At 40.2% G+C, this 22,496-nt stretch overlaps 1 protein-coding gene across 2 annotated transcripts in view; it reads left to right on the top strand.

The window, feature by feature from the left end:
* The window catches only part of LOC111144977 (multiple inositol-polyphosphate phosphatase 1), a 50,151-nt gene that overhangs the window by 18,175 nt on the left and 9,480 nt on the right, over nucleotides 1–22,496 (top strand). The window contains exon 4 of one of the 2 annotated variants that reach the window (XM_022499622.1): nucleotides 7,559–7,692. The exons of the other annotated variant lie outside the window; for it this stretch is intronic. Within the exon in view, the coding sequence (XP_022355330.1) occupies nucleotides 7,559–7,692 (134 nt within the window). The remainder of the gene's footprint in view (nucleotides 1–7,558; nucleotides 7,693–22,496) is intronic. 2 annotated transcript variants of the gene reach the window in all.

Here is a 22,496-nt window from a genome sequence, read left to right as displayed (position 1 = left end):
ACATTCGGGTGCACATGCCCCTTCGGATCACTACGTTTGTATCTTTAGGGTAAATACCCAGCAGTGCAATTGCTGGGTCATAGGGTAGTTCTATTTTCAACATTTTGAGGAACCTCCATGCTGTTTTCCAGAGTGGTTGCACCAGCTTGCATTCCCACCAACAGTGTAGGAGGGTTCGCCTTTCTCCTCATCCTTGCCAGCATCTGTCATTTCCTGACTGGTTAATTTTAGCCATTCTGACTGGTGTGAGGTGGTATCTCATTGTGGTTTTGATTTGTATTTCCCTGATGCCGAGTGATGTGGAGCACTTTTTCATGTGTCTGTTGGCCATCTGGATGTCTTCTTTGCAGAAATGTCTGTTCATGTCTTCTGCCCATTTCTTGATTGGATTATTTGTTCTTTGGGTGTTGAGTTTGCTAAGTTCTTTATAGATTTTGGACACTAGCCCTTTATCTGATATGTCATTTGCAAATATCTTCTCCCATTCTGTCAGTTGTCTTTTGGTTTTGTTAACTGTTTCCTTTGCTGTGCAAAAGCTTTTGATCTTGATAAAATCCCAATAGTTCATTTTTGCCCTTGCTTCCCTTGCCTTTGGCGATGTTCCTAGGAAGATGTTGCTGCGGCTGAGGTCGAAGAGGTTGCTGCCTGTGTTCTCCTCAAGGATTTTGATGGATTCCTTTCTCACATTGAGATCCTTCATCCATTTTGAGTCTATTTTCGTGTGTGGTGTAAGGAAATGATCCAATTTCATTTTTCTGCATGTGGCTGTCCAATTTTCCCAACACCATTTGTTGAAGAGGCTGTCTTTTTTCCATTGGACATTCTTTCCTGCTTTGTCGAAGATTAGTTGACCATAGAGTTGAGGGTCTATTTCTGGGCTCTCTATTCTGTTCCATTGATCTATGTGTCTGTTTTTGTGCCAGTACCATGCTGTCTTGATGATGACAGCTTTGTAATAGAGCTTGAAGTCCGGAATTGTGATGCCACCAACTTTGGCTTTCTTTTTCAATATTGCTTTGGCTATTCGAGGTCTTTTCTGGTTCCATATAAATTTTAGAATTATTTGTTCCATTTCTTTGAAAAAAATGGATGGTACTTTGATAGGAATTGCATTAAATGTGTAGATTGCTTTAGGTAGCATAGACATTTTTACAATATTTATTCTTCCAATCCAGGAGCATGGAACATTTTTCCATTTCTTTGTGTCTTCCTCAATTTCTTTCATGAGTACTTTATAGTTTTCTGTGTATAGATTCTTAGTCTCTTTGGTTAGGTTTATTCCTAGGTATCTTATAGTTTTGGGTGCAATTGTAAATGGGATGGACTCCTTAATTTCTCTTTCTTCTGTCTTGTTGTTGGTGTAGAGAAATGCAACTGATTTCTGGGCATTGATTTTATATCCTGACACTTTACTGAATTCCTGTACAAGTTCTAGCAGTTTTGGAGTGGAGTCTTTTGGGTTTTCCACATATAGTATCATATCATCTGCGAAGAGTGATAGTTTGACTTCTTCTTTGCCGATTTGGATGCCTTTAATTTCCTTTTGTTGTCTGATTGCTGAGGCTAGGACTTCTAGTACTATGTTGAATAGCAGTGGTGATAACGGACATCCCTGCCGTGTTCCTGACCTTAGCGGAAAAGCTTTCAGTTTTTCTCCATTGAGAATGATATTTGCGGTGGGTTTTTCATAGATGGCTTTGATAATATTGAGGTATGTGCCCTCTATCCCTACACTTTGAAGAGTTTTGATCAGGAAGGGATGCTGTACTTTGTCAAATGCTTTTTCAGCATCTATAGAGAGTATCATATGGTTCTTGTTCTTTCTTTTATTGATGTGTTGTATCACATTGATTGATTTGCGGATGTTGAACCAACCTTGCAGCCCTGGAATAAATCCCACTTGGTCGTGGTGAATAATCCTTTTAATGTACTGTTGAATCCTATTGGCTAGTATTTTGGCAAGAATTTTTGCATCTGTGTTCATCAAGGATATTGGTCTGTAGTTCTCTTTTTTGATGGGATCCTTGTCTGGTTTTGGGATCAAGGTGATGCTGGCCTCATAAAATGAGTTTGGAAGTTTTCCTTCCATTTCTATTTTTTGGAACAGTTTCAGGAGAATAGGAATTAGTTCTTCTTTAAATGTTTGGTAGAATTCCCCCGGGAAGCCATCTGGCCCTGGGCTTTTGTTTGTTTGGAGATTTTTTTTTTTTTTTTAAATATTTTATTTATTTGACAGAGAGAGATCACAAGTGGGCAGAGAGGCAAGCAGAGAGAGAGAGAGAGAGAGAGAGAGAGAGGAAGAAGCAGGCTCCCTGCAGAGCAGAGAGCCCGATGTGGGACTCGATCCCAGGACCCTGAGATCATGACCTGAGCTGAAGGCAGAGGCCTAACCACTGAGCCACCCAGGTGCCCCTGTTTGGAGATTTTTGATGACTGTTTCAAACTCCTTACTGGTTATGGGTCTGTTCAGGCTTTCTATTTCTTCCTGGTTCAGTTGTGGTAGTTTATATGTCTCTAGGAATGCATCCATTTCTTCCAGATTGTCAAATTTGTTGGCGTAGAGTTGCTCATAGTATGTTCTTATAATTGTCTGTATTTCTTTGGTGTTAGTTGTGATCTCTCCTCTTTCATTCATGATTTTATTTATTTGGGTCCTTTCTCTTTTCTTTTTGATAAGTCTGGCCAGGGATTTATCGATCTTATTAATTCTTTCAAAGAACCAGCTTCTAGTTTTGTTGATTTGTTCTATTGTTTTTTTGGTTTCTATTTCATTGATTTCTGCTCTGATCTTTATGATTTCTCTTCTCCTGCTGGGTTTAGGGTTTCTTTCTTGTTCTTTCTCTAGCTCTTTTAGGTGTAGGGTTAGGTTGTGTACCTGAGACCTTTCTTGTTTTTGAGAAAGGCTTGTACCGCTATATATTTTCCTCTCAGGATTGCCTTTGTTGTGTCCCACAGATTTTGAACCGTTGTGTTTTCATTATCATTTGTTTCCATGAATTTTTTCAACTCTTCTTTAATTTCCTGGTTGACCCATTCATTCTTTAGAAGGATGCTGTTTAGTCTCCATGTATTTGGGTTCTTTCCAATTTCCTCTTGTGATTGAGTTCTAGCTTCAGAGCATTGTGGTCTGAAAATATGCAGGGAATGATCCCAATCTTTTGATAACGGTTGAGACCTGATTTAGGACCAAGAATGTGATCTATTCTGGAGAATGTTCCATGTGCACTAGAGAAGAATGTGTATTCTGTTGCTTTGGGATGAAATGTTCTGAATAGATCTGTGATGTCCATCTGGTCCAGTGTGTCATTTAAGGCCTTGATTTCCTTGTTGATCTTTTGCTTGGATGATCTGTCCATTTCAGTGAGGGGAGTGTTAAAGTCCCCTACGATTATTGTGTTATTGTTGTTGTGTTTCTTTGATTTTGTTATTAATTGGTTTATATAGTTGGCTGCTCCCACGTTAGGGGCATAGATATTTAAAATTGTTAGATCTTCTTGTTGGACAATTCCTTTGAGTATGATATAGTGTCTTTCCTCATCTCTTATTATAGTCTTTGGCTTAAAATCTAATTGATCTGATATAAGGATTGCCACTCCTGCTTTCTTCTGATGTCCATTAGCATGGTAAATTCTTTTCCACCCCCTCACTTTAAATCTGGAGGTGTCTTCAGGTTTAAGATGAGTTTCTTGTAGGCAACATATAGATGGGTTTTGTTTTTTTATCCATTCTGATACCCTGTGTCTTTTGATTGGGGCATTTAGCCCATTAACATTCAGGGTAAGTATTGAGAGATATGAATTTAGTGCCATTGTATTGCCTGTAAGGTGACTGTTATTGTATATTGTCTCTGTTTCTTTCTGATCTACTACTTTTAGGGTCTCTCTTTGCTTAGAGGACCCCTTTCAATATTTCCTGTAGAGCTGGTTTGGTATTTGCAAATTCTTTCAGTTTTTGTTTGTCCTGGAAGCTTTTAATCTCTCCTTCTATTTTCAATGATAGCCTAGCTGGATATAGTATTCTTGGCTGCATGTTTTTCTCGTTTAGTGCTCTGAATATATCATGCCAGCTCTTTCTGGCCTGCCAGGTCTCTGTGGATAAGTCTGCTGCCAATCTAATATTTTTACCATTGTATGTTACAGACTTCTTTTCCCGGGCTGCTTTCAGGATCTTCTCTTTGTCACTAAGACTTGTAAATTTTACTATTAGGTGACGGGGTGTGGACCTATTCTTATTGATTTTGAAGGGGGTTCTCTGAATCTTCTGGATTTTGATGCTTGTTCCCTTTGCCATATTGGGGAAATTCTCTCCAATAATTCTCTCCAATATACCTTCTGCTCCCCTCTCTGTTTCCTCTTCTTCTGGAATCCCAATTATTCTAATGTTGTTTTGTCTTACGGTGTCACTTATCTCTCGAATTCTCCCCTCATGGTCCAGTAGCTGTTTGTCCCTCTTTTGCTCAGCTTCTTTATTCTCTGTCATTTGGTCTTCTATATCACTAATTCTTTCTTCTGCCTCATTTATCCTAGCAGTGAGAGCCTCCATTTTTGATTGCACCTCATTAATAGCTTTTTTTATTTCAACTTGGTTAGATTTTAGTTCTTTTATTTCTCCAGAAAGGGCTTTTATCTCTCCAGAGAGGGTTTCTCTAATATCTTCCATTCCTTTTTCGAGCCCGGCTAGAGCATTGAGAATTGTCATTCTGAACTCTAGATCTGACATATTACCAATGTCTGTATTGATTAGGTCCCTAGCCTTTGGTACTGCCTCTTGTTCTTTTTTTTGTGGTGAGTTTTTCCGCCTTGTCATTTTGTCCAGATAAGAGTATATGAAGGAGCAAGTGAAATACTAAAAGGGAGGCAAGAACCCCAGGAAAATATGCTTTAGCCAAATCAGAAGAGATACCAAATCGTGAGGGGGGAGAAAGGGGATAAAAAGAGGTTCAGAAAGAAGAAAAAAAAAAAAAGAAAAAAAAAAAAAGAAAGAAACAATTAAAAAAAGAAAACCAATAAAGAAAAAATATAAAAAGGAAAAAAAAATGTATATATTAGATAAACTAGTTAAAAAACATTAAAAAAGGAAAGGGTAAAAGTTAAAAAAATTTAGCAGAAGAAGAAAAATAAATTGAAAAAGAAAAAAAATTAAATTAACTGCAAGGCTAAAGAATCATGGGGAGAAAGCCATGAGTTCCGTGCTTTGCTTTCTCCTCCTTTGGAATTCCGCTGCTCTCCTTGGTATTGAAACTGCACTCCTTGGTAGTTGAACTTGGTCCTGGCTGGGCTTCTTGTTGATCTTCTGGGGGAGGGGCCTGTTGTAGTGATTCTCAAGTGTCTTTGCCCCGGGCGGAGTTGCACCGCCCTTACCAGGGGCCGGGCTGAGTAATCCGCTCGGGTTTGCTTTCGGGAGCTTTTGTTCCCTGAGCGCTTTCCGTAGAGTTCAGGAGGGCGGGAATGAAGATGGCGGCCTCCCGGTCTCCGGCCCGGAGGAGCCGAGAGCCCGGGGCCCCACTCCTCAGTGCGCCCTCAGAGAACAGCGCCGATTTACTCCCGTCACCCTGCCTCCGGCCGCGCTCCGAGCTGACCGAGCCTGCGACCGGTTCAAGGTAACCCCGAGCTTAGAGCTCACTCCTCGGCTCTGTCTCTGTAGCCGGCTTCCCCGTTCTAATACCTGTAAGCTCTGCGACACTCAGACACCCCCGATTCTTCTGTGACCCTGCGGGACCTGAGGCCACGCTGACCCTGCGTGGGCTTCACCCCGGTTAAGCCTCTGGAGTGATGTCCCTCAGCGGAACAGACTTTTAAAAGTCCCAATTTTGTGCTCCTTTGCTCCGCCGCTTGCCGGGAGCCGGCCCCTCCCCCCGCGGTCTATCTTCCCGTCGCTTTGGATTCACTTCTCTGCCCGTCCTACCTTTCAGAAAGTGGTTGATTTTCTGTTTTTAGAGTTGCTGTTCTTCTTCTCTTCGATCTCCCATTGGATTTGTAGGTGTTTGCAATCTTTAGATAAGCTATCTAGCTGATCTCCCGCTACCTGAAGTAGTCTCAGCCTGCTACTTCTCCGCCATCTTGACTCCTCCCCCCCCATACCTGTTTTTATTTTTAGGTAAGCTCTACACCCAGTGTGGGGCTTGAACTCTCCCCTCCCCTCCCCTCCCCCAAGATCAAGAGTCACAGCCGGAGCCCAGCTTGTATCTTTCTCCAGGGAATGTTTTAGTCCTCTGGTTTTGGTGTTTATCTGATCATATGATACATGAGTACAAAGTTTAACATTCAGAGAAAGTCTGCCTTAATCACCAGTTGTAATTCAAGAGGCTCCACAGAGATCAGTCCCTGCTGTCTGTTCAATGTGTACCTTTTAGCCCTTTTCAGTGCTGCTATTTATAATCTATATGACTTTTTTTTTTTAAGATTTTATTTATTTATTTGACAGAGAGAGAGATCATAAGTAAGCAGAGAGGCAGGCAGAGAGAGGGGAGGAAGCAGGCTCCCTGCTGAGCAGAGAGCCCAGTGCGGGGCTTGATCCCAGGACCCTGAGATCATGACCTGAGCCAGAGGCAGAGGCTTAACCCACCGAGCCACCCAGGCGCCCCAATCTATATCACTCTTAAAACAGTAAACAGTATAATGTGTGTTTGTAGGTATGCGTGTCTTGGTAATAAATGGTATTATACTGTAATTATTCTTAACCTGCCCTTCTCATTCAGTATGTCTTGGAGAGATCTGTCCGTATCAGTACATATAGACCCTACAACATACAAGTTTTAAATAACTGCCTAGTATTCCATAGTATGTGTATACCATTGTTTAGTCAACCATCTGCCTATTATGAAATTTGGGTATTTCCAGGAATCTTTCTCCTGCCTTATAAGCAGTGCTGCTGTAAGACGTTCTTAGACATGCTGTCTTGTGTTCATCTGTGACTATGACTTCATAAGAAATGGAATTAAATCGGCTATAGAAATATATGCTTTTATGGATTTTGCCAATTTGCGCTTTAGAATGTCTGTACCAGTATACATTCTTTTTCTATATCCTTCATCTACTTTTATTACCATTTTTGCAAAAGTGATACATGAACCAAAGTAACTTGCTTTCTATCTGGTTTCTAGCTTTATAAAATTCTTAAAAGTTCCTGATCCATTGTTCACATCTTCCTGTGGTACAATGACGATTCTTCTGTTTCTCTCTTTTTTCCTGTACGTATTTTTGCTATCACTTGAAAGTAATTTTAGCAGCAAGGGGAAGTGAGCGCCTATCTTTAGCCCTCTGTCCTGAGCGTCCGTGGATGCTGGGTTATCAGCCATGAGTACTAACTCGCTTTTGCATGCCGGCCCCCACGTTCCCACAATTCGAGTTCTTGTTTCATCATAAATCTCTGCATGGCATGGACTTTTGGGGCAACTCTTAAAAGCTGAAAATGCAGATATAAACTCAGTGAATGCTAAGATTCTACTATACTTTGTGGAGAATGGTAATTAAACAATGTCACCTTTTCTGAGTCATTAAATCAGGGAATCTGTTAACATTAATGTCATAGTAATGATTTTTGAAATTTTTATTTTTAGGTATTAGAATATTTAAATGATCTGAAGCAATATTGGAAAAGAGGATATGGGTATACTATTAATAGTCGATCCAGCTGCACCCTGTTTCAGGATATCTTCCAGCACTTGGACAAAGCAATTGAACAGAAACAAAGGTAAAAACTTAAAACAACTTTTTTTGATATGTATTCTCTTTAGTGCCCAATTAAGCTTTTTGAAAATGTTTTATAATGGATGAATTTTTAAAAATAGGTTTTGCTTGTGTTTTTTTTTTAATATTTTAACATAATATTTAGGCTTTTGAAAAAATTAGATGACATAATGTGAGTTATCAAATGTTTAAACCCTTCGTTCATCCCAACAGCTATAGAGCATTACTTATGATTAGCACGTGCAATGGTTCCCTTTTCCTGCTGCCTCTTGCCCCCTCTACTCCTTATCCCCTGTGACTGCTCCTCTCAGGTTGGTGGATATCATTGCTTTGCCTGTTTAAAAATAGTCTTTATTATAAATGTGTGTGTGTAAACAGTATGTTGTTTAGCCCAGAGTTATATGCTCATTGTCTTCTGGGACTTGTTTTTTTTCCCCCCCTTCAGCATTACATTTACAAAGTAAAAAACTAAACATTTTTACTATAGTGTAATATTCAGTAATATCTGATATTCAGTAAAGAAGTACCACAGTTTATAGCGTCTTTTCTTGTCAGTGGACATTTGGATAGTTTCTGTTTTTGCTGTTACAAATCGTGTAATTGCACATGGCTTCTGGTAGAAATGCGAAATGTTTTTATTTTGAATGAGAGTTTCTCATGGAAAAGCCTTTGTTAACATTCATACTTTTCAACTTTCCAAGGTTTAAAAAAAAAAATTTTCATAATTTAAACCTGTAATAGAACCTAACTAACTAACTCCATTTTATTTGATAATATGCTTCTGTGAGAGCTTAGACATTAATAATTAGAGGCAAAAATGCTATAAAAACGAGACAGAAAGACGGAAGATGTGTATTTGTGTTTGCAGTACTAAGTTTTATACACACATGTAGAGAGAGAGAGGTGTGTGTGTGTGGATATGACTGTCGTTTAGGAAATTTTCTTGGGTTTGTTGGGAGTTAGAGAAGAAAACTGGATTGAGTATTTAGTTTCTGCTACCAGACACTTATCGTGGGGTAGTATAGTCAAAGCAGGTTCCGTCTTTGATGTAGGCATTAACTTCTTTCCTACTTAGTTTTTTTTTTTTTTTTTAAAGATTTTATTTATTTATTTGACAGAGAGAGATCGCAAGTAGACGGAGAGGCAGGCAGAGAGAGAGAGAGAGAGGGAAGCAGGCTCCCTGCTGAGCAGAGAGCCCGATGCGGGACTCACAGGACCCTGAGATTATGACCTGAGCCGAAGGCAGCAGCTTACCCACTGAGCCCAAGCACCCCTTTCCTACTTAGTTTTATGAGTGGTTTATAACCTGTTAATTTTGTAAGAGAACGGATTTTTGTTGTTTGTTTATTGTTACCCTGTTGTTGAATGTGAGGAACTGCAAACTTAAAATTGTGTCAGAAAGATTCGTAAATAATTTTCGCAGGATTTGCTACTACGATTTGATACCAGATTTAAAGTTTGAGAAGTTATTGTTGTTTCAAAATGATTGAAAGCTTGAGAAGTTATTGTTGTTTCAAAATTTTTGTACCCTGAAAACTATGAAACATTAGGGAAATTACAGATGGCCCAAATAAATGGAGAGATATGCTATTGGTATGGATTGGAAGCCAGATTGATCATCTATAGCCTGAATGCAGTCCCTACCACAGTTTCAGTAGGTCCCTTTGTAGAAGTTGAGAGGCTTACTCTAAAATTTGTACAGAAATGCAAAAGAACCTTGAAGAGCTAAAACAATTTTGAAAAAGAACAACAGCAACAAAAACTTTTAATTATCTCATTTCAGAGCTTACTATAAAACTGTAGCCATGGACAGATAGATCAATGAATAGAATCAAGTCAATAATAAACTGTTATGTGGTCAGTTTTTGACAAAGATGCTAAGGGAGTATACTGAAGTAAAAAGGATAGTCTTCAGCAGATGGTGCTGGAACAGTTGGGTGCCCGTATGTTAAAAAATGACATTTAGACCTGTAGTTCATACTGTACACAAAAATGGGTCATAGATTTAAGTGTAAAATTGGAAATCTTTCTGAAGAAAATATGGGATCAGCGACCTAAATGTAAGAGATGAAACTATGAAACCTAGGAATAAATCTTCACAATCTTGGATTAGGCCAAGATTTTATACTAAAACACTCAAAAGCTTGATCCATCAAAAAATTGATAAAATGGACATCATCAAAATTAAAAATTTTTGTGCTTCTAAAAATACTATTTGGAAAATGAGAAGATAAATTGTAGACATAGAGAAAGTATTTGTAAAATATACATATATGATTAAGGATTTGAATCCAGAATGCATAGGATGTTACATCTCAATAAGGAGACAACCCAGTTTTTAAAAAGCAGGAGATTTTAACAGACAGTTAAGACGGCAAATAAGCGCGTGAAAGGATGCTCACCATCATCATTGAACAGTGAGGGGCGCCTGGGTGGCTTCGTTGTTAAGCGTCTGCCTTTAGCTCAGGTCATGATCCCAGGGTCCTGGGATCAAGCCCCGCATCGGGCTGCCTGCTCAGCAGGAAGCCTGCTTCTCTATCTCCCACTCCCCCTGCTTGTATTCCCTCTCTCGTTGTCAAATAAATAAATAAAATCTTTTAAAAAACAAAGAAAAAAAAACACAGTGAAATACCATCAGTATGCCCCCAAACTGGCTGTGAAATAATAGAAAAAATATATATTGGTCTCTGCCCCAGGCTCTTGACATAGGCTTCCTGAAACCATGTGGTTTCCTGGGTGATCAGTGTCTTTTATTCTAATGAGGCAGCTTTGAGTGGGACCCTGGACAGCTCCAGGATGAGTTGTCACTGAAAGACCAAGCCATTAGTAGCAGCTTAGAATTTTCAGCCCCGAGCCCCATTGTCTTGAGAAGGGAAAAAGGCTGGAAATGGCAATAATGATCAGTCATGGCTATGTGATAAAAGCCCTAAAATGTTTGAGGTTTATGGAGCTTCTGGGTTGATAGATAAATAGGTAGCAGTGCTGAGAGAGTGACTTGCCTGAAGAGGGTGTGGAAGCCCTGTATACTGGCCCTTCCCATCTTCCATGTGGACATTCATCTCTATCCTTCATCATATCCTTCTATAATAAACCGGTAAATGTGTTTCCCTGAGTTTTGAGAGCCGCTCTAGCAAGTTAGTAAACCCAAGGAAGGGGTTGTGGGAACCTTTGATTTGTAGCCAAGGTGAACAGAAGTTGTGGGTAGCCTGAGACCTACTTGCCATTGGTACCTGGAGGGGGCAAGAGAGGCAGTCTCATGGACCTGAGCCCTTTGTGGACTCGGGTGCTGTCTCCAGGGACACAGTGTCAGAATTGAGGTAAATTGCCAGATAACTAGCTGGAATGCAGAGATCTGCTTGGTGTGGGGAAAATGCTTCACGTGTTTGGTGACCAGAAGTGTCCAGAGTGGTAGGAGTGTGGTGTGAGAGTGAAGCAGAAACACAGGAGGAAAAGACTGGGTGTTTTCTTTATTTACTGGCTAAAATATAAATTAAAAAATAAAGATTGTCCTGAATGTTGGCAAGATGTCTAGAAAGTGGAAACTCTGTACTTTGCTGGTGGGAATGTAAAATTAATACAGCCACTTTGGAAAAGTTTAGCAGCTTCTTTGAAAGTTAAACATATATCTACCATATGATGTAGGAAATTTAGTCCTAAGTACCCTATAGAAAAGAAACTACATGTCTACACAGACTTCCATGTGACTGTTTACAGTTTTTAGCTATTATGAATAATGCTACAGTCAACAATTCAGACGCCCACCAGCAGCTGGATGGGTGAACACAAGGTGGTGTGTCGATGGGACAGAGTACTACTCGGCAGTAAGAGAGTATGAACTACTGGCACACGCGACAAAACCAAAGACTTCAAAAACATGGTGCTAACAGAAAGAAGCTGGTTGCAGGGGCGCCTGGGTGGCTCAGTGGGTTAAGCCTCTGCCTTCAGCTCAGGTCATGATCTCAGGGTCCTGGGATTGAGCCCCACATCAGGCTCTCTGCACAGCAGGGAGCCTGCTTCCCCCTCTCTCTCTGCCTGCTTCTCTGCCTACTTGTGATCTCTCTCTCTCTCTCTCTGTTGAATAAATCATAAAATCTTAAAAAAAAAAAAAAAGAAGCTGGTTGCATAAAACTGTACATTGCATGATTATGTTTATTTGAAATTTCTAGAAAAGACCAAACCTTAGATGTGGAAGTCCGTCAGTGGCTTCCTGGGTCTGGACGTGGGAGCCAAGATTGGCTGTGAATGGGTACGGGAAAGTCTTTAGGGCCATGGAAGTGTCCCAAACTGGATTGTGAAGTTTGCACACGCAGCTGTTTGATTCATTAAAATTCATCCAAGTAGGGGCACCTAGGTGGCTCAGATGGTTAATGTGTCTGCCTTCTGCTCAGGTCATGATCTCAGGGTCCTGGGATGGAGCCCTAAGTCCAGCTCTTTGCTCAGTGTGGAGCCTGCTTCTCCCTCTCCCTCTGCCTCCTCTGCCCCACTCATGCTCTCTCTCGCTATCTCTCTCCTTCTCAAATAAATAAATAAATCTTTTTAAAAAAGGTTCATCTAACTCAACAGTTAAAACCAGGTGGATTTTATGGTAGTTCCATTATACTTCAATAAAAATTGTAAAACAGTATGGTTATTTAGTAGAAGGGAAAAGGGGGGAAAGAATAAAATAATCTTTTGGTAAAAGTGGGAATAATTTTCGAAGAATTTACTAATTTACTAAATGCAACTAATTGATTACTTTGTCGTGTTATCTCTATACTTAGACGCTGCTGAAGTTGATTTTCATGCATGGCTTGTGGAATCAGATGTAGAGCAGCGTGAGGTTGTGGGCAGATGCTTGGGTTTAGTTGGAGTCCTGCTTCATGATCAATGCTGCAGGTTCCTCACTTCTGATGGGGGGCTGTGTCTCCCGACTCACGAGATTGTTGCGATGATGAAATGAGGTGATTTCTTTAGAGCCCCAGTGTAATGGGATGTTTTCATTACTAGGATGAGGAAAGACTACTCCCTTTGCATGATTACTCCTTTGTGAATTGAAGAGAAGATTCATTCAACAGTATTTTAAAACACCTGCTGGTATGTGTTAGGTAGTGTTTATAGGACCTGGAAGCAGTGAGGTGTATGACAGACTCATTGTACTTGTGACTCTTACTATCTAGAGAAAATAGAAATGTATGTAAAAGCCCTGGGTAGTGGTGTACTCATTCACGTGAGGTTGTGAAACATTATAAAAAGTTAAAGGAAGGAGAGTTTGACCTTGTATGATGGGAAGTCATCTCCTTTTCGACCTGAGGAAGGAAAGTCAGCAGTAATTCTGAAGAAACTGGAAGGTAGTTTTCAGGGACTGGTTATCTCTGTACAAAAAGACTGATTTAGGGTTTTAAAAAAAAATTTATGTAGCTGAGTCAAGATTAAATTGTCTTAAATAGATCAAGGGAAGCAAGTGGATTTAGAGACTTCTGTCAGATTTCTATCCAAACCCAGATTGGTACTGACTGGTTTTATACACAGTTAGGGTAAGCAGTTAGCCAAGAGTACTTCTAGAGAAAACTGACATAAACTCAGAGTAACAGGCTTAAAAAATTAATAAACTTTGTTTTTCAGGGCAATTAAAGTTTACACCAAAATTTGGGATGGAAGTTATAGTTCCCATATACCATCCCTTCTTCCACATGCACAGCCTCCCTCAGCATTCATAGCACACGCAAGTAAGATTGTAATAGAGTTTTCTTTCTTTGTACTTTTTCTGATCTATTCCATCAAAACATTAACCTTTTTTTTCTTCTGACTCTTTAATTTTTTCTTGTGTTTGGATTAGAGTCTGTAAATGAGTATGTTTATATACGAGCAATATTTTGTCGTTAGCTTTTGTCTGAGGGAAATGTCTTTCACTTACTTCTACAGTACCCAGGCTACCCTTGCTTTTCCTGTTCCCTCCTCCATCCCACACTGAGATGGTACTGTGTGCACAGGTAGTTTACCTTTTTATAGTAATATTAAATCAGAGATGGTCTTCAGTGTTTCTATTTCTTCAACATAATTTTAAGAGCATGGTTTTACTTTCACAGAGAAACTGAAGGTTGCAAATAATGTTAATTGGCAAGTGTCTACATTTTGGCTGAGTATTGGGATGTGGAATTTTATTTTCTTTCTTGAACTATCATATCAGTGATGAGATTAAAGTTTAGACCAGTGCATCTATTATTTAAGTAAATTTAAACAGCTTTTGCTGTTTAAGCAGCTGTGATTAGAAAAGCAGATTGGGGGATGCTTGGGTAGCTCAGTCGGTTAAGCATGTGACTTTGGCTCAGGTCATGATTTCAGGGTTCTGTGATGGGGCCCCACATCGGGCTCCCTGCTCAGCAGGGAGTCTGCTTCTCCCTCTCCCTCTGTCCCTCCCCCTGCTCCTGCTTTCTTTCTCTCTAAGAAATAAAATCTTGAAAAGAAGCAGATTGGATTTACAGAAGAAATGAGACCTATTGGATTTTATTCTACTCTTCCCTTCCCCATTACTTCTCTTGATGTATTTTTATCTTTCTGGGTTGGGGAATTCAATAAGGAATTCAATAAGCAGGAAGTGTCCTACTTTTTTAAAGTAAAGTTTAGGGGCTCCTGGGTGGCTCAGTTGGTTAAACATCTGCCTTCAGCTCACTTCATGATCTTAAGGTCCTGAGTTTGAGCCCCATATCGGGCTCCTTGCTCAGTGGGGAGTCTGCCTTTCCCTTTTTCTCTCTCTCAAATAAATAAACAAAATATTTTAAAAATAAGGTTTACATTCTGAACTGAAATTGCTAGCCTCGTGAGAGCTTTCACTTCATCATGTGTATTCTCCGACACCAAAATTAACTGCTGTAAATATTCATTACTGTCATTAAAGTCTCATTAACTTTTGTCTATCTATTCATTGACTCAAATTTTTTTGATATTTTCAGAATTCGCTGTTGAGTAAGGATATGGCTTTTTAATGTTGTGTAGTTCCATGTTTTAACATAAGATGGCAGCACTGAAATACACGTGTAGTGGCAACAAGTGATTTTTTTTTTAATTTTATTTATTTATTTGACAGACAGAAATCACAAGTAGGCAGAGAGGCAGGCAGAGAGAGAGGAGGAAGCAGGCTCCCTGCCGAGCAGAGAGCCCGACGTGGGGCTCGATCCCAGGACCCTGAGATCATGACCTGAGCTGAAGGTAGAGGCTTAACCCACTGAGCCACCCAGGCGCCCAACAAGTGATTTTTAAACAGCTGCTTTGGTCAATTATGTAGCCCAGGGAAATGGGGGGATTTGGGTCTTTTCACGTTCTTAGCAATGTGTGCAGATTTTAAGTCCTCAACTCCCTGTTTTGCTCTCTTTGTGAAGTCAGGGTTCCATGGAATCTAAGTAGGTATAGCAGGAAACTCTGTTAGTGCTTGTCTAAAGAAACTAACTAAAGGTTAAAAATATAACTAGCCTGGCTGGGCTCTGAGTTCAGTTTCCAGTGTCCAGCTGGCTCCTGGGAGGACTCTGACTCTCGGTGGACTGCTGGCCTGTGATGTCTGGAACTCTCTCTCAGTGTTCACTCTTCGGTGCCAGGAACAAGCCTGCGGCTCAGGTGGGGTCAGTACGCATTAAAGGGATATCTGACATCCTCCCAGGCGTCCGAGCCACAAACTGCTTTATGCTTGACTCTGCCTCCCTCACGTTCTCCATCTGTTCACCTGGTTGTGTGGTGGTCTTGTTGGTTTGTTTTATTCCAGTTTTACATCTGTTCCTCCCACTTTTCTTGATGCTTAGTGCCACAGTTTCAATTCGGGCTAATATCTTTCTCCGAAGTGCTGGTTTTAGTGTTACTCAGACTCTACTCCAGTGGTTTATGCAGGCAGTAGAGGGTAAACATTTAAATTACTGTCTCAGGGAACCCACGTCCTAGTTTGGAGGATATTTATGTAATAACCCTAAAAAACACATTTTTTTTTTAAAAAGTGCTAAAGGAGAATTAATTTGATCTGTGGAGTTTGGTAAAGGCTTTTTTGGAGTAGGAGTCTTTGAGGTTGGTCACTTAAGACTTCTTTCCATAACCTCAGCATATCCACTCTTAATACTTGTTTTAATTTCCTAAAAACAGTTTTATTGATGTAAAGTAAATGGCACACATTTAAAGAGTACAGTTTGATGAGTTTTTGCATGCGTATGTATGCATGAAGCCATCACCACAACCAAGATAACAAAATATCCGTCACATGCAAAGATTTCCTTGTGGCTCTTCCCACCCTCCGTCCGCACACCTCATCTGCTTTCTGTTACTATAGATGATTTTTTTTCTGGACTGGTATATAATGGAACTGTATGCTTGTGTACATTTTTTGGTCTTCTTTCACTCAATGTAATGGGTGTGAGATCATCCACGTTGTTGTGGGTATCCGTAGTTCACTCCTTGTTAGGACTGAATAGTATTCCTCAGTACAGATACACCACAGTTAGCTAATACATTCTCCTTATCATCAAGATTTAGCTGTTTCCAGTTTGAGGCTATAACAAATGAAGCCGAATTTTGGTTGTCTCGGTATGGACATTGCTTTTCATTTCTCTTGGGTAAGACCTAAAGATGGTCTAGCTGAGTCATATGGAAGGGGATGTTTACATTCTGAAAACACTGCCAGGCTCTTCCCGTCTGTGTCTGAAAGCTCAGCTGTTGCACAATGCTGGCGGAAGCTTGATGAGGGAGGGCTTTTTAATTTTAACAATTCTAGTAAGTGTGTCATAGCTTCTCAAGGTAGTTTTAGTTTGCATTTCCCTAAACACTATTGATTTTGGCCATCTTTCCATGTACTCATTTACCGTCCCTCTGTTTACTTTGGTGAAAGGTCTGTTTACACTTTGCCATTTTGTAATTGGGTTGTTTATCATCTTTTATTGTTAGAAGAGTTCTTTGTATATATTCTAGGTATAAGTCCTTTCTCAGATTTATGTCTTACAGATAGATACTCCTGGTCTGTGGTTTGCCTTTTTGTTTTTGTAATACTGTCTTTTGGGGGCTGACTTCGCCCCACTATGGAGGCAGTTCCTCTAGAGCATCTGTTTGGTACCCTGTACATTTTGAGGTTTTCCTAGTCTGGCTTATGGAAGCAGACTCTTCCTGGCCCTGTGCTACCTCTGGGAAGTTTTTTCACTTGTTCTTTTCCAGTGATTTCCCTGGATTTGGGTAGTTCTCGCATGCGCATGCTGATCGGTACCAGCCGAAAGCTCGAGAGCAGTCCCCGTACATGTCTGTTCTCTGGAGCTCTGCCCTGTGAGCTCCAGCCAGTGTGGCCTTCCTAAGTTCTCAGTCCTGTCTCTCGTTCTCAGGAAGATTGTCATGCTCGCTGTGGGCTCCCCTTCCCTGTGCTGCTCCCTGGAAACTAGGCAGTGAACTGTGAGGGCCTTAGGGTTTACCTTGCCTCGCTCGGGCTCTGCCTAGTGCAGTGTCTCAGAACTGCTGTCTCATTTATTGTTTTGGCTTTAGAGGAGTTGAAGGCAGGAAGGTAAACCCGGTCCCTGTGGCTGGAAGCAGAAGTTATTTCTTTTGTATTTTTGCTTGAGGAAAAACGATTGCTAAAGTGATTTTAGTTATACGTTTGTGCTAAGCTGTCAAACTGATGCTTCTCCAAATGCCTCATTGGAGTTGATGTTTCAATCAGATATATTAGAAGACTTAAAAAATGTATTTGTTTTTCCTGGTAATTTTCTTCCCAGAGCATCTCTTGTCTCTGGCACTTCATGTTTATATGTGTGCTTATATAAGTTTGGGAATTGTGTGAGTTGTCTAAAGCTTGATTTGATATTCTTGGATCATGTTTAAAAATACACTTTGTGTAATACTAATTGAGTGTGAAACATGGATTAAGAGCTTAGAAACATCTAAGCTGAGGACATTGAGAGGAAAAACATTCAATTATTAGTTTTTCTGGTTGAGCTTTTTGAATGACTTTTAAGTACCTTCTTGAGGTATTTTACCTAAATTGAACACATACATAGTCCTCAATCCTCATTTAACAACATAATTTTAGACTTCAAATTAAATTTAGTTTTTTATTGAAGATTTGATAAGATCTCCTTACAGACTTATGTAAGTAAAAGTAAGTAAGTAAAAGGGTAAGTAAGTAAAAGGGGAGGGGAGCTGTTCAGAGACCTGCATTCTTTATTTTTTTTTTTTTAAAGATTTTATTTATTTATTTGACAGAGATCACAAGTAGGCAGAGAGAGAGAGAGAGAGGAGGAAGCAGGCTCCCTGCTGAGCAGAGAGCCCGATGTGGGGCTCTATCCCAGGACTCTGGGATCATGACCTGAGCCGAAGGCAGAGGCTTTAACCCACTGATCCACCCAGGCGCCCCCAGAGACCCGCATTCTTACCCTGCTAGGTAGCATCCATAACACACTCGTCTTTTTCTTACTTTAAAATGAGAGGGCTTGACCACATCTCAACCCTCAGACATTAGGATCCCAACTGTGTATTTCTATATATATTAGTACAGATCACTCATTTGTTTTCTTATATTTGCATTAATAGTTTACATTTTCTGAGTTTGTTTTTTTTTTTTTTTAAGCCAAAATGTGCGTATCTTTTACAGTGGTTTTTGTAACGTTTTGGGAAGTGTGACATCCCAAGCTTAATGCCTTTTTATCAGAAGAAAGCAGAGTTAAAGGTGTTCTATTTCATGTCTTTGTATTCCTTGTTCTTTGGGAGACCGTTCTGGTAGAGTTGTAGAGAAGGAATAGTCACTACAAGTAGGGATAGAAGTTAATTTGAGAAATGTGACTAGTAGAAATCTGTGTTAGTTAATGGATCAGAATATAGAAAGCAGGGGCGCCTGGGTGGCTCAGTTGTTAAGTGTCTGCCTTCAGCTCAGGTCATGATCCCAGGGTCCTGGGATCAAGCCCCGCATCGGGCTCCCTGCTCCTTGGGAAGCTTGTTTCTCCCTCTCCCACTGTCCCTGCTTGTGTTCCCTCTCTCGCTATGTCTCTCTCTCAAATAAATAAGTACTATCTTAAAAAAAAAAAAAAAAAAGAATATAGAAAGCACAGGAATAGAAAGATGCGAGAAAAATAAGTTCAAAGCAAATTATAAGACATCTGAATTATTAATTTGAAATTAAGTATGCAAATGTTAAATGTTAATTAATCTGTTAAGACATTTTAAATATAAGACTCACTAGGGTAAAATCATTAGACTTCCCTAGGATACATGTGATTGATGCAGGAGATAGAGACAAGTGTGGGACAAAGAAGTTTAGTGGACTGTTCTCAGGATGTCAAACAAAAACAGTTCTGAGAGGAATTCTGGGGACATTAGAGAGTCTGAGCTCCCACAGCTGGATTCATATTTTTTTTTTTTAAAGATTTTATTTATTTATTTGACAGAGATCACAAGTAGGCGGAGAGGCAGGCAGAGAGAGAGGAGGAAGCAGGCTCCCTGCTGAGCAGAGAGCCCGATGTGGGGCTCGATCCCAGGACCCTGGGATCATGACCTGAGCCAAAGGCAGAGGCTTTAACCCACTGAGCCACCCAGGCGCCCCTGGATTCATATTTTTGTGGGCATGTGCATTTCTCTGGGAGGAAGTCCCATTCCTTTGGGCAGATGCTCAGTGGTTTTATGTCCCCCAAAGGTAAAAGCTACAGGTGCAGTAGGTATTGAACGTGCCTTACTACTGATTGCCCTGGCAGTTCCTCCTCTAAAAAACATTTATATCTTCTCACCAAAAGATTGCATTCTTTTGTTAAAATCTTGGTCCTTTCTTTCATGGCATCTTGAACCTCCCAACTTTGTTTATGGAATGGTCATGTCAGAGAAAGCTACATGGGATCATAGAGTGGAATGTAGCAATCTTCTGAAAAATATTATGTGGGGTGGTTTTAAATTAGGAATTGAGTAAACTGAGAAGTGATTCCCCCCCCCCACATTCTTTCCCTTTTTATTCTCCCAGACATGATATTCTCTCTTATTCCAGCCCTCCATGCCAACATACACACTTGCTCCCTTACTCCTTTATTCAGACACATATGTTCCTACCCATTTTCTGTTGCCGGTATTTTAGGTGTAATCATAGAGCAGCTTTGCTTTGAAGAAGCTTGGGAATGAAACCCAGAAAAGTTCTTTTTTTTTTTTTTAATATTTTATTTATTTATTTGATAGAGATCACAAGTAGGCAGAGAGGCAGACAGAGAGAGAGAGAGAGAGAGAGGAGAAAGCAGGCTCCCTGCCAAGCAGAGAGCCCGATGCGGGACTCGATCCCAGGACGCTGAGATCATGACCTGAGCCGAAGGCAGAGGTTTATTAGCCCACTGAGCCACCCAGGCGCCCCAAACCCAGAAAAGTTCTTATGCCATCCTTAGGACTTAGGTATGTTCAAGGGGAAGCTGGGGATTTGATTATTTTAAATACCCATGGGGCCTGTACTAACGAGTAAATCAATTCCTAGCAGATAGCCTAGAACACTTGTAAGACTTATTCTCTGTTATAAGACAGCAAAGAGCAGTGTGTTTTTGAAATGAAACCAACTTCAGAGAAATTACTGATTTACTGTATAGAACCTGGCGCATACCTTTAATGGCTTCTGATGAAAGTTGGACCTTAAATACTCTTAATGTATTTACTTTGACGTCTTTTTTTTTTTTAATAAAGATTTTATTTATTCATTTGACAGAGAGAGAGAGATCACAAGTAGGCAGAGCAGCAGGCAGAGAGAGAGGAAGGGAAGCAGGCTCCCTGCTGAGCAAGGAGCCTGATGTGGGGCTCGATCCCAGGACCCTGGGACCATGACCTGAGCAGAAGGCAGAGGCTTAACCCACTGAGCCACCCAGGTGCCCCTACTTTGACGTCTTTAGAGTTACAAAAACAAACAAAAAACCCTTATTGTGGGATGTCTGGGTGGCTCAGTTAAGCATCTTCCTTCGACTCAGATCATGATCTTGGGGTCCTGGGATCAAGTCCCACATCAGGCTCCCTGATCACTGGGAGTCTGCTTCTCCCTCTCGCCCTGCTTGTGTTCCCCTCTCTCTCTCTGTCAAATAAATAAATAAAATCTTAAAAAAACAAAAACCCTTACCGTGTGTGTGTGTACACACGACTCTACAGCTCTGTAGCTGTCCACTAATTGAGGAATCCCAAGTCCCCACTTTTAGTGTGTAGATATAATTTAAGATAGAAATACAATACGTTTTTCCATTTAACATTAATGCTACTTAATTCTGTCAAAGAAAATTGAAATGTAAGTCTTAAAATGGGGCAATCAGATATAAGCTTGAGCAGCTGTTTAAGAGGGATTATATTAACTCTTTGGAGGGGGAGTATACTCTTTTGGGTCACATATATTCCCATAGCAGTAGTTGGTTTCTTTGTTGGGTTTTTTTTTTTTTTTTAATTAATAAGTTTTATTTTTTAGAGCAGTGTTAGGTTCACAGCAAAACCAAGCAGAAAGTCCAGAGATCCGCCCCAGCACAACCTCCCTTGCTGTTGACAGCCTCACCACAGTGGTCCCTTCCTTGTAACTGATGGCTCTCCCCTGGCACATAATTATCACCAGAGTCTGTGGTTCGCATTGGGATTCACTCTTGGTGTGACACATTCTCTGGCTTTGGACAAATGTATACTGTCTTCATAGTTCTGCCTTTTCCAGAATGTCATATTGTTGGAATCATACAATATATAGCCTTTTCAGATCAGCTTCTTTTACTTAGTAATATGCATTTATGTTTCCTCCACATCTTTTGATGGCCTGATAGTGCCTTTTTTTTTTTTTTTTTTTTTAAAGCATGGATTAATACTTCATTGTCTGGATGGACCACAGTTTATTTACCCATTTACCTACTAAAGGGCATCTTGGTTGCTTCCAGGTTTTGACAGTTATGAATAAAGCTAGTATAAACATCCATGTTCAGGTTTTTGTGTGGATGTAAGTTTTTAATTCATTTGCGTAAATACCAAGGAGCACAGTTGCTGGATTATATGGTAAGAATATGTCTAATTTTGTAAGAAACCTCCAAACTGACTGTATCCACAGTGGCTGTACATTTTGCTCCCCGCACCCCAACCGGCATTAATGAGGGTTTCTGTTGTCGGAAGTTGGTATTGTCAGTGTTCGAGATTTTTACTCCTCTAATAGGTGTGTAGTGGTATCTGATACATAGTGATGTATGTTGTTGAACACCTTTCAGTATGTTTACTTGCCATCTGTGTATCTTTTTTCGTGCAGTGTCTGTTCAGGCCTTTTACTCATTTATTAATTTAGGGTTGGTTTGTTATTTTTGAGTCTTAACGAGTTTTTTGTATATTTTAGATAACAGTCCTTTATCAGGTATGTCTTTTGCAAATATTTTCTCACAGTCTGTGACTTGTCTTTTTATTCTCTTGACATTGTCTCTTGACATTGTCATTCATTGACAAAGTTTTTAATTTTAAATGTTTTTTGTTGTTGTTAAGATTTTATTTATTTGAGAGACAGAGGAAGCTAGAGAGCACAAGTGGGGAAGGAGAAGCAGGCTCCCCACAGAGGAGGGAGCCCGATGCCGGCCTCAGTTGCAGGACCCTGGGATCATGACCGAGCAGAAGGGCATCTTGGACCCAGAAGGGCCCAACCAACTAAGCCACCCAGGCACCCCAGAAGTTTTTAATTTTAATGAAGTCCAGCTTAAATTAATTATTTGGCCATGCCCTTGGTGTTGCATCTAAAAAGTCCTTGCTATACCAGCAGTCATCTAGGTTTTCTCCTATGTTTTAGGAGTTTTACATTTAGGTCTGTGATCCTTAATTTTTGTGAAGGGTGTAAGGTCTCTGTCTAGATGCATTTTTTTCTTCCAC

Source organism: Enhydra lutris, unplaced genomic scaffold (genome assembly GCF_002288905.1).
Source record: "Enhydra lutris kenyoni isolate GAN:26980312 unplaced genomic scaffold, ASM228890v2 scaffoldscaffold12, whole genome shotgun sequence".
NCBI lineage: Eukaryota > Metazoa > Chordata > Mammalia > Carnivora > Mustelidae > Enhydra > Enhydra lutris.
This window is presented reverse-complemented; position numbering and strand designations above follow the sequence as displayed.